General features: G+C 50.6%; 1 protein-coding gene across 6 annotated transcripts; it reads left to right on the top strand.

The window, feature by feature from the left end:
• The first annotated feature begins 37 nt into the window (after nt 1–37).
• KLC4 (kinesin light chain 4) lies at nt 38–15,345 on the top strand. 6 transcript variants are annotated; one of them, XM_084890342.1, is made up of 17 exons: nt 46–128; nt 951–1,045; nt 1,743–2,028; nt 4,027–4,257; nt 5,515–5,596; nt 6,233–6,443; nt 6,898–6,985; nt 8,976–9,077; nt 9,818–9,991; nt 10,307–10,406; nt 10,605–10,657; nt 10,871–10,941; nt 12,266–12,374; nt 12,946–13,086; nt 13,369–13,484; nt 14,179–14,242; nt 14,885–15,345. In XM_084890342.1, the coding sequence occupies exons 3-17, from the start codon at nt 1,768–1,770 to the stop codon at nt 14,933–14,935; spliced, it is 1,854 nt and encodes a 617-aa protein (XP_084746468.1). In that variant the 5' UTR covers nt 46–128; nt 951–1,045; nt 1,743–1,767; the 3' UTR covers nt 14,936–15,345. The 6 variants fall into 6 exon arrangements, with proteins under 6 accessions (XP_084746467.1, XP_084746468.1, XP_084746469.1 ...); XM_084890343.1 differs by having other exon boundaries at nt 105–128; nt 956–1,045; XM_084890344.1 differs by lacking the exon at nt 46–128 and adding an exon at nt 157–632 and having other exon boundaries at nt 956–1,045.

Below are 15,345 nucleotides of genomic sequence, written 5' to 3' on the forward strand. Positions count from 1 at the left end.
TTAGGTCGCGTGACCGGGGAGCAGGCTCCACCCCTCGGAGCCGTCAAAACAATTGCCTCGAGCGGCAGCCATGATGGATTTAAAGGGGCAGTACCGGCAAGGGCGGCAGCCAGCTCGACACAGTGCGGGTGAGTCTTTAAGAGTAAACTCTGGGGCTGAGGGTTGAGGCCCCGCTACCTCTTATTCCCGCACTCTCGGACAGATAACAAACCCCGCCGACTGACCTCACACAACTCCAGACGGACTAAAAAAAACTCCGCCCCCTGCGCTCCTCCCGCCCCTCAGTGTCCAGACAGACAGACAGTCTGTCGGCCTGCCCCGCCCCCTGCGCTACCGACTGACTCACAGACCTCGGGATTGTAGGGCCGCTGAGTCCTCACCCGCAGACCTCCACCGTCCACCTGCATCTCCCCTGCCCTCCCTCCCAGCCCCCCATCTCACTCTAATCCCATCCCGGGCCCCAGGTCAGGTGGGCGGCGGGGGCCCTCAACTGCATTCCAGAGCCCGGGAGGCCCCCTCCCAGCGCCACGTTTCCCGGTGACCCTGCAGCCGCTCCGCAGACCTGACCGTGCCCTGCGTCATCAGGCCTCTGGGAGGCACCTTAGGGTGCCGCTCTGAGAGCCTGTTAGCAGGTGATCCTAACACACAGCCATGGAAGTGACTGAGCCCTGAGCCGGGAGTGAGCAGGTCTTCCTCCCTACTTTCAACCAGACACGCCTCTTCTCGCGGGTCAGGTCCCAGATCAAGGCTCACTCCCTTCTTGGGAGAAAATAGCTCCCCGGGCGCGGGGTGAGAGAGAGACTGGCTTGGGGAAGGAGGAGGGACACCGGTCGTCTTTGCAGCAGGAGGGAGGGTGTTTGTCCTGGGTGGGGCTCTGGGCCAGGTCCTCTGGGTGGCTGTGAAGTGGCGAGAGAAGGGGTAAAAACGCTGGACTTCTGGACTTTGGGCAGGGCAGATCCTTCTGAGTCCCTGGCTGCTGACGGGAGTTTCTTTCTTCCCGGCTCCGGCCTGAGTGCCACAGCCACGGGCTGTGCTCGGTAAACAGGTAAGAGGACTTCAACGATGAGAAACAAGACCCTTTTGAAGATAGCCTGAGACCTGGAAGGTGGGAAATAGGGGTTGAAAACTAGTGGGGAAAGAGTGAGGGCTGGCCAGGTTTGGAGACGCTGGTCTTGGTTCCGTGGGTGCCGCAGCCTGAATCCTGTAAGCCTGTTGGGGTCCTCTCATCTGGCTCCTGTTTTTTTCTTTTCCCTGATTTAACTTTGAAACGTATCCTTCCTTTTCCCCAAAACCTCTGCACTATTTTCTGCATATTCTCCTGTCTGCTTTAACGCTATTCCCTTTGCAACTCTCCCCAAACACCATGTGTTCCTTGTAGTTCTGTCTTTCACCTCCTGATTCCTTTTCCTAACCCAAGCTCGCTTTCTCCAGTTCCTTTTCTTTTTGGGTCCTCAGTTCTAAATCCCTCTGCTAGTTATAGGACCTTTGTTTTGTGTGTGTGTGTGTGTGTGTGTGTGTTGGTTTAAGTTATTTCCTCTCTCTCTCTCTTTCCCACAACCTTAAGCTTTGTGTTTTCAGTGTTGTAGGTTCCCTCCCCACTGGTCACTCTCTCTCTCTCCAATTAAAACACACGGCTGCCCATGCGCTCTCTCATCTCTTAACTTGGATCCTCACCACCCTGTAACCAAGGTGCTCAGCCTCTCTTTTATTTTTACCTCACGCGAGCTCTGTTGTTTTCCTAGCCCAGGCAAGGTCCTCCAGGACAGGATGTCGGGCCTGGTGTTGGGGCAGCGAGATGAACCTGCAGGGCACCGGCTCAGCCAGGAGGAGATCTTGGGAAGCACTCGGCTGGTGAGCCAAGGGCTGGAGGCCCTCCACAGTGAACACCAGGCTGTACTGCAGAGCCTGTCCCAAACCATTGAGTGTCTGCAGCAGGAAGGCCATGAAGAAGGACTGGTGATGCATGAGAAGGCCCGGCAGCTGCGCCGTTCCATGGAAAACATTGAGCTGGGGCTGAGTGAGGCCCAGGTGAGAGGGAAGACATGGCGCCAAGTGGTCCATGGAGGAGCAGTTGTCTGATTGGAGGTTTGGGATTACTTAGGATCCCCTGGTCCTAGATTCTTCTTTCTTTTTTTTTCTTTTTTTTAAAATGATTTTAAAAATATATTTTATTGATTTTTCACAGAGAGGAAGGGAAAGGGACAGAAAGCTAGAAACATCGATGAGAGAGATACGTCGACCAGCTGCCTCCTGTACACCCCCCACTGGGGATGTGCCCACAATCAATATACATGCCCTTGACCGGAATCGAACCTGGGACCTTTCAGTCCACAGATCCACGCTCTATATGAGCTAAACCAGTTTTGGCTGGTCCTAGATTCTTGCATGCATTCATTCATTCATTCATTCAATAAATATGTATTAAGCTTCTACTGTGTGCCAGGCACCACACTTCTGTGCACTAGAGACACATCATGAACACAACACTCAAAAATCCTTGCCATCTTAGAGCTTACTTTCTTGCTGGGGGGGGCAGATAATCCTATCTAATAAAGAGGGAATATGCTAATTGATCCTCACGCCATCACAAAGATGGCAGTACCCACTAGCCAATAAGGAGGGAATATGCTAATTGACTGCCTCACCCTCAAAAAATGGTGGTGCCCACAGCCAATAAGGAGGGAACATGCTAATTTACTGCCATGCCCTCAAAGGTGGCAGTGCCATAAGATGGTGGTGCCCAGTCCCCTCAGCCCTGCCAGGGCTGCAGGCGTGCAGCGAGGTTAGGCCTGCCCCCAGGGGAGCCTTGGCCTCTCTGCACACCTGCCTCTGGAGTCCCTAAGTCCCCTCAGTCCCCTAGCCACCCAGGGCAGGCCTGAGGTGCTGGCAAGCCTTGGATGGTGGCTACTCAACCACCCAGGGCAGCCCGAGGCTCAGGTAACCAGGGCTGCCCGAGGCTTATGCTTCCGGCAGTGGCAGCAGTGGAGGTGTGACGGGGCATTGCCTTCCCTGATCACCAGGTCGCCTCCCACCCATAAGGGCTCCTGGGCTGTGAGAGGGGGCAGGCCGGGCTAAGGGACCCCCCTCCAGTGCATGAATTCTCATGCACTAGGCCTCTAGTACATACATAAATTAGTAAATGATTTCAGTATGCCACAGTGATAATTGCTAAGGATAAAAGAATAACATTAAAGCAGGGAAGGGGATTAGGAAGTATGGAGAGGGCATATGACTTTAGATAGAGCGGTTAAAAAAAGGCTTTACTGGCCTGGCCAGGGTGGCTCAGTGGTTGTGAACCAAGAGTTCACAATTTTGATTCCCTGTCAGGGCACGTACCTGGGCTCGATCCCCAGTAGGGGGCGTGCAGGAGGCAGCCAACCAATGATTCTCATCATTGATTTTTTCCATCTCTCTATTTCTCTCGCTTGCCCTCTCTCTAAAATTAATAAAAACATTTTTTTAAAAACATGGTGACATTAGAGCAAAGGTTTGAAGAGGACGGAATGAGTCATGCAATAAGTGGGGAAAGGCATCCTAAGCAAAGCGGACAGCAAGTGCAAAGGTCCTGACCCAGGGCCTTTTAAACGAGCTCAGTGAGGGCCAGTGTGGCTATAGCAGAGTGAAGGAGGTGAACCAAAATAGAAAATGAAGTTCAAGAGGTAATGGGGTTGGGGAGAAGGGGAAGATCATGTGGAACTTATAAGTCATCATAAGGATGAGGAGAGGAGAAATAACATTTTAAAAAGGTCATCTGGCTGTTGGGTTGAGAATGGACTCTAAGGGAACCAGGGCAGGGACAAGGAGGCCAGTAAGGAGGCTATTGTAGTAATCCAGGTAGGAATTGACGGTGGCGTGGCCTAGGGTGGTGACTATGGAGTTGGTGAGAAATTGATTCAGGGTATGTTTTGAAGGTAGAGCCATTGCCCCCCAACCCCACTTCCTGGCTTCTGCTAGTTCCACCATCTTCCTGCCTATCCCTGAACACTCCTAGCCAGCATCTGGTGCTCACAGGATGTGCCCACCTAGGTGATGCTGGCTTTGGCCAGCCACCTGAGCACAGTGGAGTCAGAGAAGCAGAAGCTGCGGGCTCAGGTGCGGCGGCTGTGCCAGGAGAACCAGTGGCTCCGGGACGAGCTGGCAGGTACCCAGCAGCGGCTGCAGCACAGCGAGCAGGCCGTGGCTCAGCTGGAGGAGGAGAAGAAGCACCTGGAGTTCCTGGGGCAGCTGCGGCAGTACGACGAGGACGGGCACACCACGGTAAGCGTGTGCGGGCAAGGCTGCCAGGCTGGGAGCGTTCAGAGAGCTGGAAGTCACCGCAGTTATGGGGTGACATTGAACTAAGTGCTATCATATGTGCTAGGCACTGTGCACTCCCCTGGGGATGCCACAGTGGACAAGGCAGAGTTCCTGCTCTCACAATTACAGATTTGTGTGGGGGAACAGACAAAACACCTGGACAGTTCCAATCCAGAATCTTAAGTGCTATAATTAGGGAAAGCATAGCCCAGTTAAACAAGAAACTCCTAAAATTTGCTCTTAAAATATGTGAAATTTAACCCTCACTCAACAGGCCTTTATATATCTTTAAGCAGTTCAAGAAGATACGTATAGGAGACGTGTAAAGAACTAGAAAAGAGAGTTTCTGGGTTTTTTTGAGCTTATAATGTAGCTGTAGGAACAAAACTTACATACGAGAAGACATGTGGGATAACACAAAGCAAGTGCTCAGTGCTGGGTGAGGGGGCCAGTCGGTGTGGGAAGAATTGCAAGGAGATAGGTTCCTGGGGGCTGGAACTCTGAGAAAGTCACAGCGGAGGCAGGGGACAGGGATGGTAAGATGTAGGTTAGATTTTTAAATTTAAATGGTTAGGGGTTCGGATAGATTTTGATGTTTGATGATGGAGAGGGAGGAGCTTTCTAAACTGGGAGGTGGGGGGTCATAAATAAGGCTTCAGGGCTGGGAAGCTGGTCTGTTCCAGGAGAGGTGTGCTGGTTGCATGGGACGCAGTGGGGAAGCTGGGCAGCAGGGGTGGAGGTGTTTGTACAAGGCTGCAATGCCTTTGGCACAGTGAAGTTGCCCAGTGTGAAAGTAGGCTAGACAGTGAGGGTTGGGCGCTAAGTCCAGCATGAGCATGGGCACAGGCTGAGGCAGACACTTTGGGTATGTGTCAGTAAGATCAGACACACTCCCTGCCCTCAGGACAGGCAGGGCAGACATATAATCAATGTAAACACATAGGGCTATAATTACAGGAGTTGAGGGGGCGAGAGGTGGAGGCTGGAGAATGAAGGTACTTAGGAAGGAAGCTCTCTGAATGTGAAGAAAGGGAAAGTCGAGATTTGCAAACAAGAGGCCTTAGCTTGGCGAAACAAATGCTGGCCTTCCCAGGGGCAGGGGCATGAACAAGGTTAGTTTCCTGGACCTCACCTGCCAGGGATTTCATGGTTCAGAGGGTCCCTAAGAAAGTTACTGGGGGATATCTTTACCCAGATATGCTGCTGCTTTCTTTCTAGGAGGAGAAGGAGGGTGATGCCACCAAGGATTCCCTGGATGACCTTTTCCCCAATGAGGAAGAGGAAGACCCAAGCAATGGCCGTGAGTCTGTCACTGGAGTGGGAGGGTGAAGAGGGGCAGCAGGAACCTGGCCAGCTGTGCCCTTCCCCCACCCCTGGACAAAGGACGCTCACCATCCAGAAATAGGTTCTCCGTCTTCCTCTAGAGAGGGGGCAGAGACTTGGCTGGTACTTTGATTTCCTCGGCCCCCCCCCCATCATTTCTTACTCATCAACATTTAGTAAAACATTTAACACGTGCCAGGTACTGTGCTAGGCACTAGGCATACCGATATGAGAACGACAGGGGTCTGGCCAATACGGAGTTCACAGTTGAGTGGGAGAGTGACTCTGGAGTGGAGGAACACGAGCTCCTCAGGGAAAGAACCAGGTCTCGCTTATCTTTGTGTCTCTGCACAGCCCCTGGCTCATACTTATGAAGTAAATGCTTGTTGAGTGAATGAATTACTGGGTGAACAAATGGGACAGGTTCAAGGGAGTGGGCAAAAGAATAAAGGTTGAGGCAGATCTCCAGAGAGAGAGCCTGGGGGGGCGGGGCGGGGAGAGGGCAGGTGTAGGCGTGGAATAAGACAGGGAGTAGGGGTGGGAGGGCCGGCAGCAAAGGAGAGAGGAAGAGTTCCCTGAGGAAGTCTCCTGTTCATTTTCTGGGATGGTTTAGTGTCACGTGGCCAGGGCGCTCAACATAGTGGATATGAGATCCCAGCAAGACTACGGACTCTGCACAACTTGGTGATCCAGTATGCAGCTCAGGGTCGCTACGAGGTGGCCGTGCCGCTCTGTAAGCAGGCACTGGAGGACCTGGAGCGCACATCTGGCCGGGGCCACCCAGATGTTGCTACCATGCTCAACATCCTTGCTCTGGTGTATAGGTGAGTACTGCCCTCCCTCTGTTCCACCTTGATCCGTCTTTGGCTCCCATTCCTCCTCTCCACTGGCTGTCTGTTCTCCCTGCTGGGCCTTCCAGGTGAATGCTACTTGGAGGCTTTCTTCTGTATCAGAACTCTCATTTTATCCATACCTGAGCCTTTGATCTTCGAGAATATTCACTTCTCAGGCTCTTTGCTTTTCCAGTCTTTCTCCTGGAGAGGGTCTCTTTCTCTGTTTCTTGTGTCCAATAACTGGTGGCCTCCTCTTGACATGGTAGAGTTTTACATACGGTATGGGTGTGTTGGTGAGCCCGTCACTGTTCACGTGGGGCTTCGTGTCTCTTCATGGTGGGTCCAATCCCTAAATGTATCTCAGACATCCCAAAGGAAAGGAGGGAAGGAGTTGGCTTGTGGGCAGAGTTCACGGTAACCCCTTGATACTTTTGTCCTTTTCCAGGGACCAGAATAAATACAAGGAAGCTGCCCACCTGCTGAATGATGCCCTCAGCATCCGGGAGAGCACCCTGGGCCGGGACCACCCTGCGGTCAGTATTCCTTGACCTCCTTCCCCAGGCCTTTTGGTCTCTTAGCTTGTCCATCCTCTGCCCGCAGCTTAGTCACTGGGGTGCTCAAGAAGGAGATGTGAGGACTCCTTTCTTCTAGGCACTGTCCACTGATCCCGACTCTGAGACCCAAATGACTCCTTAAAAAAAAGTTTTTATTTTTAGAGAGAAAGAGGAAGGGAGTTGGGAAGAGAATGAGAGAGAGAGAGAGAGGAAGAGAGAAACATCAATGTGAGAGAGAAACACCCATCAGCTGCCTTCTACATGCTCCTTACTGGGGATCGAACCCAAAACCAGGGCATGTGCCCTGACTGGGAGTCAATCCAGTGACCTTTTGGTACATGGGATGATACTCAACCAATTGTGCCACATCAGCCAGGGCCAAATGACTCCTTCTTATAATGAATATTTTCCAGATACTTAATTCATAGATTATGTAATCTACCTACACATATAATTTCCAAAACATTTAATGATACCTTATTAATATAAAAGTGAGACAGGGAAAGTAATTTACCTATATATATAAAAAGCCAGTGTCTGTGATGACCAAATGACAGGTCACCATGAGAGTGGGTGGGCGGGGTGGCAAACGCAAGGAGCAGCAGTGGGCAGGTGGGTGCAGCTGCAAGTGTGGTGGGGCTGTGGGTGGTTGGACGGGGCTGTGAGCAGTGGTGGGCTACTACATGTGATTTTGCATGCTGGGCTTCTAGTAACAAAATAATACATTCAATACATTACAATGAAATAAAAATACAATATAACAGTTTTACTGAATATAACTATGCTAGAAGATATTATATAGTAGTCTGATATATAATGAATAACTTTATATTTAGAAGGGGTAAGACCAGGAAACTATTCTATATAAGTATTAAGCCTCGCAGGTATGGCCCAGGGGTTGAGCGTGACCTCTGAACCAGGAGATCACAGATCTATTGCAGGTCAGGACACATGCCTGGGTTGCGGGCTTGATCCCCACTAGGGGGCATGCAGGAGGCAGCCAATAATGATTCTCTCTCATCATTGATGCTTCTATGTCTCTCCCTCTCCCTTCCTCGCTAAAATTAATAACAACGTATTTTTAAAAAATAGCTATTAAAAATGACAGCAGAGCTGAAACCGGTTTGGTTCAGTGGATAGAGCATCAGTCTGCGGACTGAAGGGTTCCAGGTTTGATTCCGGTCAAGGGCATGTATCTTGGTTGCGGGCACATCCCCAATGGGGGGTGTGCAGGAGGCGGCTGATGGATGTTTCTCTGTAAAAAATTAATAAAATATATATATTTTTAAAATGACAGCAGAAAGATTGGTGGATATGAGCTTAAAATCTAGTGTTAGAATAAGTAACAACAGACCAGATTTATTTGTACATCATAAACAGAAATAAGTAGGAGTAGCATGCTAAGGTAAACGATAGGTTAAAATGGAGAAAATAAGAAATACGATATTTCTCGAAGTGAACTAACTGTGAAAATAATTCTCTTATGTTATGACATGTGATAGGCAGAGATGCTGTATCTCAGAAAACGTAACTCGTGTCTTGATATCCCACCAAGTGTCAAAGCTTATATTCAGTGTCTTACTGTCAGGTAGGACATTCGTCATTTGGCAGAGCTATTCCACACATGCTGAACATCTGTAGCTTTTTTGCTTCCCTCAATAAAGGTAATAAAGCCCTCAGTATTCATGGCAACCAAAAACAAACAAACAAAACACCACACAAATAAAACCCACCTTTAGAAATGTCAAAAAAAAAAAAAATGCCCTTAGGTGGCTATACCACCCCCATAGAGAACCCCATCCAGTCCAGCAATCCAGTTCAGACCATCCAGTTCAGCAGTTCCCCCTTCCCTGACTCTGGCCAGGGTGGCGAGTCCATTTCTCTTGGGTTTGTGCAGCATGGGGAGGACCTCCAACTCTCAACATCCTTGAAAGCACCTGTGACTGAGGGGACCGCTCTGTCTTCCTAGGTGGCTGCCACACTCAACAACCTGGCCGTGCTCTACGGCAAAAGGGGCAAATACAAGGAGGCAGAGCCACTGTGCCAGCGGGCACTGGAGATCCGAGAGAAGGTGCTCACATCTCTCCCCATCCTTCCCTGCTGCTGTGACCCCTCTTCACCATCTCTCTCTGGTTTACCTCTTGCCTCACTTTTTTGTTTCTCACCTCCTTAGCTCTGCCTTGTTTTTTTGTTTTTTGTTTTTAATTTTTTTGTTATTGGCTGAAGTTTTACATACCTCTCCTTTCTCCCCAGTTGATCTCTCTCTCCCAGCCATTCCCACCCTGGGCAAGCCCCCACCACCCCAATGTCTGTGTCCATTGCTTATGCTAAGATGCATGCATACAAGTCCTTTGGTTGCTCTCTAATCTCCCCTCCCCTGCCATTTGTCTCTGGATCTATTTTTGTTCACTACATTATGTTGATCATTATATCCCACATATGAATGAGATCATGTGATATTTATCTTTGTCCGACTGGCTTATTTCACTTAGCATAATGCTCTCCAGTTCCATCCATGCTGTTGCAAATGGTAAAAGTTCCTTCTTTTTTATAGTATTCCATTGTGTAGATGTACCACAGTTTTTTAATCTACTCATCTGCTGATGGGCACTTAGGCTGTTCCCAAATCTTAGCTATTGTAGATTGTGCTGCTCTGAACATAGGGGTGCATATATCCTTTCTGATTGGTGTTTCTGGTTTCTTGGTTGTCTTCTTTTCTGTCATTCCCTTTCCACGTTCCCTGTAGGTGCATGTGCATGGGTGTGCACACACATACTTACAGCCACTTATCCCTCCTTTGCTTCCCTTCAGGTCCTGGGCAATGACCACCCAGATGTTGCAAAGCAGCTGAACAACCTGGCCCTGTTGTGCCAAAACCAGGGCAAGTATGAGGCTGTGGAACGCTATTACCGGAGGGCACTGGCCATCTATGAAGGGCAGCTGGGACCAGACAACCCTAATGTAGCCCGGACCAAGAATAACCTCGTAAGGGACGAGGGGGCAAAGTGGGTGGAAGGAGGGGAAGGGACAGCATCATAGTCTGGTACATTAACACCATCACCTTCGTGCCATCTCTGGGCTGCCTTTGGGGCTGAGGGATCGGCTTCATTCCAGTGGGAAGCAGAAGTCCTGTAGCCTCTTAGGAGTGGAGTGGGAACATCTTGACCCATAGCTAGGAAAGGAGGTGTGAGGAGGATCTCTCGGGAAAGTCATAAAGAGAACGAGAAGTGGATGTCCCTGAGTCTGGCTGAGAGCTTGTCTCCATCTCGTGCTCCTGTGTTTTTGCCTTCCTGCCCCCAGGCTTCCTGTTACCTGAAACAGGGTAAATATGCTGAGGCTGAGACGCTCTACAAAGAGATCCTGACCCAAGCCCATGTGCAGGAGTTTGGGTCTGTGGATGGTGAGTGGTGATAGCCTGGAGAGGGAGCTGCTGGGAGGAAAAGAAATGCAGACCAAAGGTGGGGGTTAGGCCACAGTGGCTCCCAGGGGGAGCCAGACCCCTTTAGTCCAGCCTCGTGGGCCACTGGGTCCTAGCAACCCCTATATTGTAAAGCTCAGTTTTCTAACCTTACCATGCCATCCCATGTATCACCCCCAGATAACCACAAGCCCATCTGGATGCATGCAGAGGAGCGGGAGGAAATGAGCAAAGTGAGTGGGGAGAGCCAGCCTGGGGAGCCTGAGGCTCTCAGGGCCTCTGTCTTACTCCTCGCACTAGCCCAGTTCTTCACTTCCCAACCACGCACCAGCCCCAGATGCATGGTGCCTCCCCCAACCCAGCCTGCACCCTAGCCCAGCTCCAGCTTGTATCCCAAATCTCTAAAGTCACATCTCTGGCTTCCTCTCCCCTCTGTCCTCCTGCAGACCCAGCACCGGGAGGGCAGCACACCCTATGTAGAGTACGGAGGCTGGTATAAGGCCTGCAAAGTGAGCAGGTAAGCGGCAGTGAAAGGTGGCCTGGCCTCTGAGGCCCTCCATTCAGCCCTGATCCTGGCCTCCCAGACCTTTCCCTTTCTTCCCTTTGATTTTCCTTGGCCTTAGCTCTGCTCTCTCCCTCTCCTGTTTCTTTTTTCTTTTTTAATCCTCGCCCAAGGATATTTTTCAATTTATTTTTTATTTTTTTACTTGTAAATTTTGCATTTATTATTATTATTTTTAAAAATATATATTTTATTGCCGAAACCGGTTTGGCTCAGTGGATAGAGCTCCGGCCTGCGGACTGAAGGGTCCCGGGTTCGATTCCATTCAAGGACATGTACCTTGGTTGCGGGCACATCCCCAGTCGGGGAGGGGGCGTGTAGGAGGCAGCTGATGGATGTTTCTCTCTCATCAATGTCTCTAACTCTCTATCCCTCTGTCTTCCTCTCTGTAAAAAATCAATAAAATATATTAAAAATATATATATATTTTTTATTGATTTTCCACAGAGAGGAAGGGAGAGGGATAGAGAGCTAGAAACGTCGATGAGAGAGAAACATCGACCAGCTGCCTCCTGCACACGCCCTAATGGGGATGTGCTTGCAACCCAGGTACATGACCTTGACCGGAATCGAACCTGGGACCTTTCAGTCCGCAGACCGTCTCTCTATCCACTGAGCCAAACCGGTTTTGGCAATTTTGCATTTATTATAACAAAAATTATGACATGTTCATCTGTGCCTGGACTTTAATGTAACTGTTGGTGTGTAAATGGTCTGACTGGACTCTACAATCATGCTGATTGTGGCAGCAGAAAGGAACGCAATTAGAAAGTGTCTGCGGAAATCAAGAGGCTGGGTAGGCAGGTTCCTTTCCGGTAGCCTAAGAGGCACCTTATCTGATGGAAATGCTCTTCACTGCTCAGCCTCATCATTGCACGAACTAGTGTGGGTTAGAGGGTAGGTCTGGTGGGAAGGCTCTTCGGAAGGGGAGGGAGGGAAAAGTCAGTTGCTCAGACTGTGTCCTTATGCCAAAACTACAAAACACCTGAAGCATCACTATGCAACGCGGAGCTTCGATTTTTTAGAGAGGTGGAAGAGAGAGGGAAAGACAGAGAAATATTCATGTGAGAGAAATACTTCAGCTGCTTGCCTCCTGCGCGACCCCCAACCAGGGCCTGGGCCTCAAAGGAGCCTGCAGATTGTGGGAGGGCAGGTCTTCCCTCGAACCCCCTGACCCTTCAGTCTTTAGGCTGATGTTCTATCCATTGAGCCAAACCGCCTAGGACTCCTGTTTCTTAAAGCCCATCCTCACTTCCTTCTCTGGTCTCACCCCCCACAGCCCCACAGTGAACACCACTCTGAGAAACCTAGGAGCTCTGTACAGGCGCCAGGGAAAGCTGGAGGCAGCCGAGACCCTCGAGGAATGTGCTCTGCGTTCCCGGAAACAGGTCAGAGACTGGGAGGGGAAGGGTGTCCCGAGGTAGTGCCCTGGGGACAGGGCCAATGAGCCTTCTTCTGAGTCTCGGAAGAATAAGAGGAGGAACCGAGGAGGGAGACCTAGACCGGAAGGTGATAACCCTGTGGTTGTGGTGGTTTTAAGTGTGTTCTTACCCCAACATGCCTTTTGTGGTCAGAACTCCAAGTTCAAGGTTCACTTCACTAAAAGGGATTATTAAAAGGGAAGCCCTGCCCTTCTACAATTTGAAGACTCTGTTAAAGAGCGGCGTGCATGGATGGTGTGGATGAGGGGAGCCCAATGTCAAGGTTCTCCAGTTGTGGGTGTTAGCTCATTAGTAGGTCAAGAAATAAATTCAGTATGTGCCATGGCTAAACATATGTATGTATCTGTAGGAAGGAATGCATTGCACATAGAAAAGGCGGGTATTGTTCCAGTTTGTGTACTGGGACATCACAAGGAAAAGTGTCTTCCTTCCGGTGGCTGATGGGGAGAAAAGGTTTGAAAGACCCATTCTGAGGAGAAGGGAGGGGCAAGTCCCAGCTTCTTCCTTTCTCTTCCAGGGCACTGACCCTATCAGCCAGACCAAGGTGGCCGAGCTGCTTGGGGAGGGTGACAGTGGAAGGACCTCCCAGGAGGGTCCTGGGAGCAGCGTGAAATACGAGGGAGGTGAAGATGCGTCTGTGGCTGTGGAGTGGTCAGGGGTAAGTCTGACAATTGCCCCTGGATCCCTCCTGCTCCCGCCTGTGGTGGGAGTGAGAGGCTCTGAGCCTGTACATGAAGGATTTGAGAACTTGTCCCCACTCCAGTTCAGTCAAGACTCTCCCTCTCAGAGGAATCTCTACCAGCCAGCCAGTGACCGGGCTCTGGTTTTCATCCCTGGGCTTTTGGGGGAGGGGTGCGTGTGCAGAATAAATGGCAGGAGTAGACTCAGAAGCCAGTCTGCATTGGGTCCTTAGCTTCTGTTCACCATCCCTCTCCCCCAGGATGGCAGTGGGACCCTGCAGAGGAGTGGCTCTCTCGGCAGGATCCGGGATATGCTTCGTAGAAGCAGTGAGCTCCTGGTGAAGAAGCTCCAGGGAACTGAGCCTCGGTCCTCCAGGTACGCAATGAGACTGGGTTACGGCAAAGCAGGCAGTGAGCTCCGTCCTCCAAAGCCTCTTGGCCTCTCACCTCTGGAGAAGTGTCTTGGAGAGAATCGCAGAGCAGGTCAATGGGATGTTCATGGAGAGAGTTCAGGAGAAATGGATGCCCCAATAGGGGAAAAGACAGAAGATGCTATTTACAGATGAAGATAAGACAGTGTGTGTGGGGGTGGGATGCGGGGAGGTGGGATGGGGACGAGGCAGTGACTTGCTTTTGTGTGGCAGGCCCACAGCCTTAGTAACACTCAAGGGGAAGTGCCCTGGCCAGTGTTGCTCAGTGATTAGAGTGTCAGCCTGAGCACTGAAGGATTGAGGGCTGGATTCCTGGTCAAGGGTACATACTCTGATTGCAGGTTCCATTCCGGACCCCAGGTTGGGTCAGGGGTGTGGAGGAGGCAATAAATTGATGTGCCTCTCACATCCATGTTTCTCTCTCTCTCTCTCTCTCTCTCTCTCTCTCTCTCTCTCTCTCTCTCTTTCTCTCTCTCTCCCCCCCCCCTTCTCTTCCTCCTTTCTTCCCTCCCTCTTTTCCTCCCTACTACTCTCTTTAAAGAAAAAAAATCAATGGAAAAAACAGCCTTGGGTGAGGACTAACAAAAAAAAAAAAAAAAAGGAAGAGAAGAGGTCTCAATTCTTTCTTTTCCATTGTAGCAGCAACATGAAGCGGGCAGCCTCCTTAAACTATCTGAACCATCCCAATGCAGCACCCCTCCAGGTGAGAGCAGTGCTGGTGAGCTTATTGGTGGGTGAGAAGGAAAAGACAGCCTTAGAGCAAACCCAGGGGGAGTTAGGGAAGAGAGAGTAGTCTGGGATGAAGACTCTGGCTACAGAACGGGACCTGGCAGACAGAATCAGGCGGACGGCTTGCTGGTGATGGGGGTGACCTGGAAGGGACAGTTTCAGGTCAGAGATAGTAGCAGTTAAATTAATCAGGGGGTAATAGGAGTCGGTGTTCTCCAAACTGGTACTATAGAATTAGTAATAATTCAAGAAAGACTTGGGGATTCTAATTGCTCTTCCTCTTGTAACCACCATACACCTTACCCTGGGGACTCAGTGGTCAAGAAAAAGGGAAAAAGAAAAGAAGTATTCAGTCATCTCCTTTTGAAAGAACAGTAATGGCATTTTAACGGAAATGACCACTTGCATCAACACATTCGAAGTATATGCCAATATTCATGTGGCTCTTCCCGGCCTTTTCTCCACAAGACTGTGGCCTTCTGGGAAATCCTAGCAAAGCCTCAGATCTTGGGGTTGAGGTTCCACTGTAGGTCAGGAGATAAGACTGCAGCCATGAGATGGACAGACTCCAGGGGACAGTCTTCCGGAGGCTGATGGCCTGTGTTGTCTGTTTCAGGTCTCTCGAGGCCTCAGTGCCAGCACTATGGACCTCTCTTCAAGAAGCTGACATTCAACCCGCCCCCCAGGTCTCCTGGGTTCCCCCACAGCCCTCACAGCATTCCCTCTTGCTCCAGGCTCTTCCAGCCCCTCGGTGGGACAGTGAAGGGGCGCAGTTAACCAGAAGACGGCTACTGCCCTTAGGGTCTCAGCTCCCTCCTCAGGAATCCTTTTCAAGGACCCTCAAGACATCCTCTCCCCACCCCGTGGTCCTCTGGAGTAGCTAGCTCTGAGGCTCCCAGGGCGGGTAAGGATCAGGTATGCACCTCAGAGGTGCAGCCTGCTGCGGGCTTTTCTGTCAGAGGTTTGGGGCTGGCCAAGCAAGATACCTGGCCCCGGCCTCTCTCATTCCCTCGGCTGCCTCACTTCAGGTCCATGTATTTCACGTTTCTTAAATAAAAGAATCAGGTAACTATTCTG

Source organism: Pipistrellus hanaki (assembly GCF_964339955.1).
Source record: "Pipistrellus hanaki genome assembly, chromosome: 7".
Taxonomy (NCBI): domain Eukaryota; kingdom Metazoa; phylum Chordata; class Mammalia; order Chiroptera; family Vespertilionidae; genus Pipistrellus; species Pipistrellus hanaki.

Coding starts and splice junctions, on each gene's coding strand:
- KLC4 (XM_084890341.1), top strand. CDS start 1,768: ATGTCGGGCCTGGTGTTGGGGCAGCGAGATGAACCTGCAGGGCACCGG. Junction 6,444..6,897: donor ATCCTTGCTCTGGTGTATAG/GTGAGTACTGCC, acceptor GTCCTTTTCCAG/GGACCAGAATAAATACAAGG. Junction 9,992..10,306: donor CCCGGACCAAGAATAACCTC/GTAAGGGACGAG, acceptor TCCTGCCCCCAG/GCTTCCTGTTACCTGAAACA.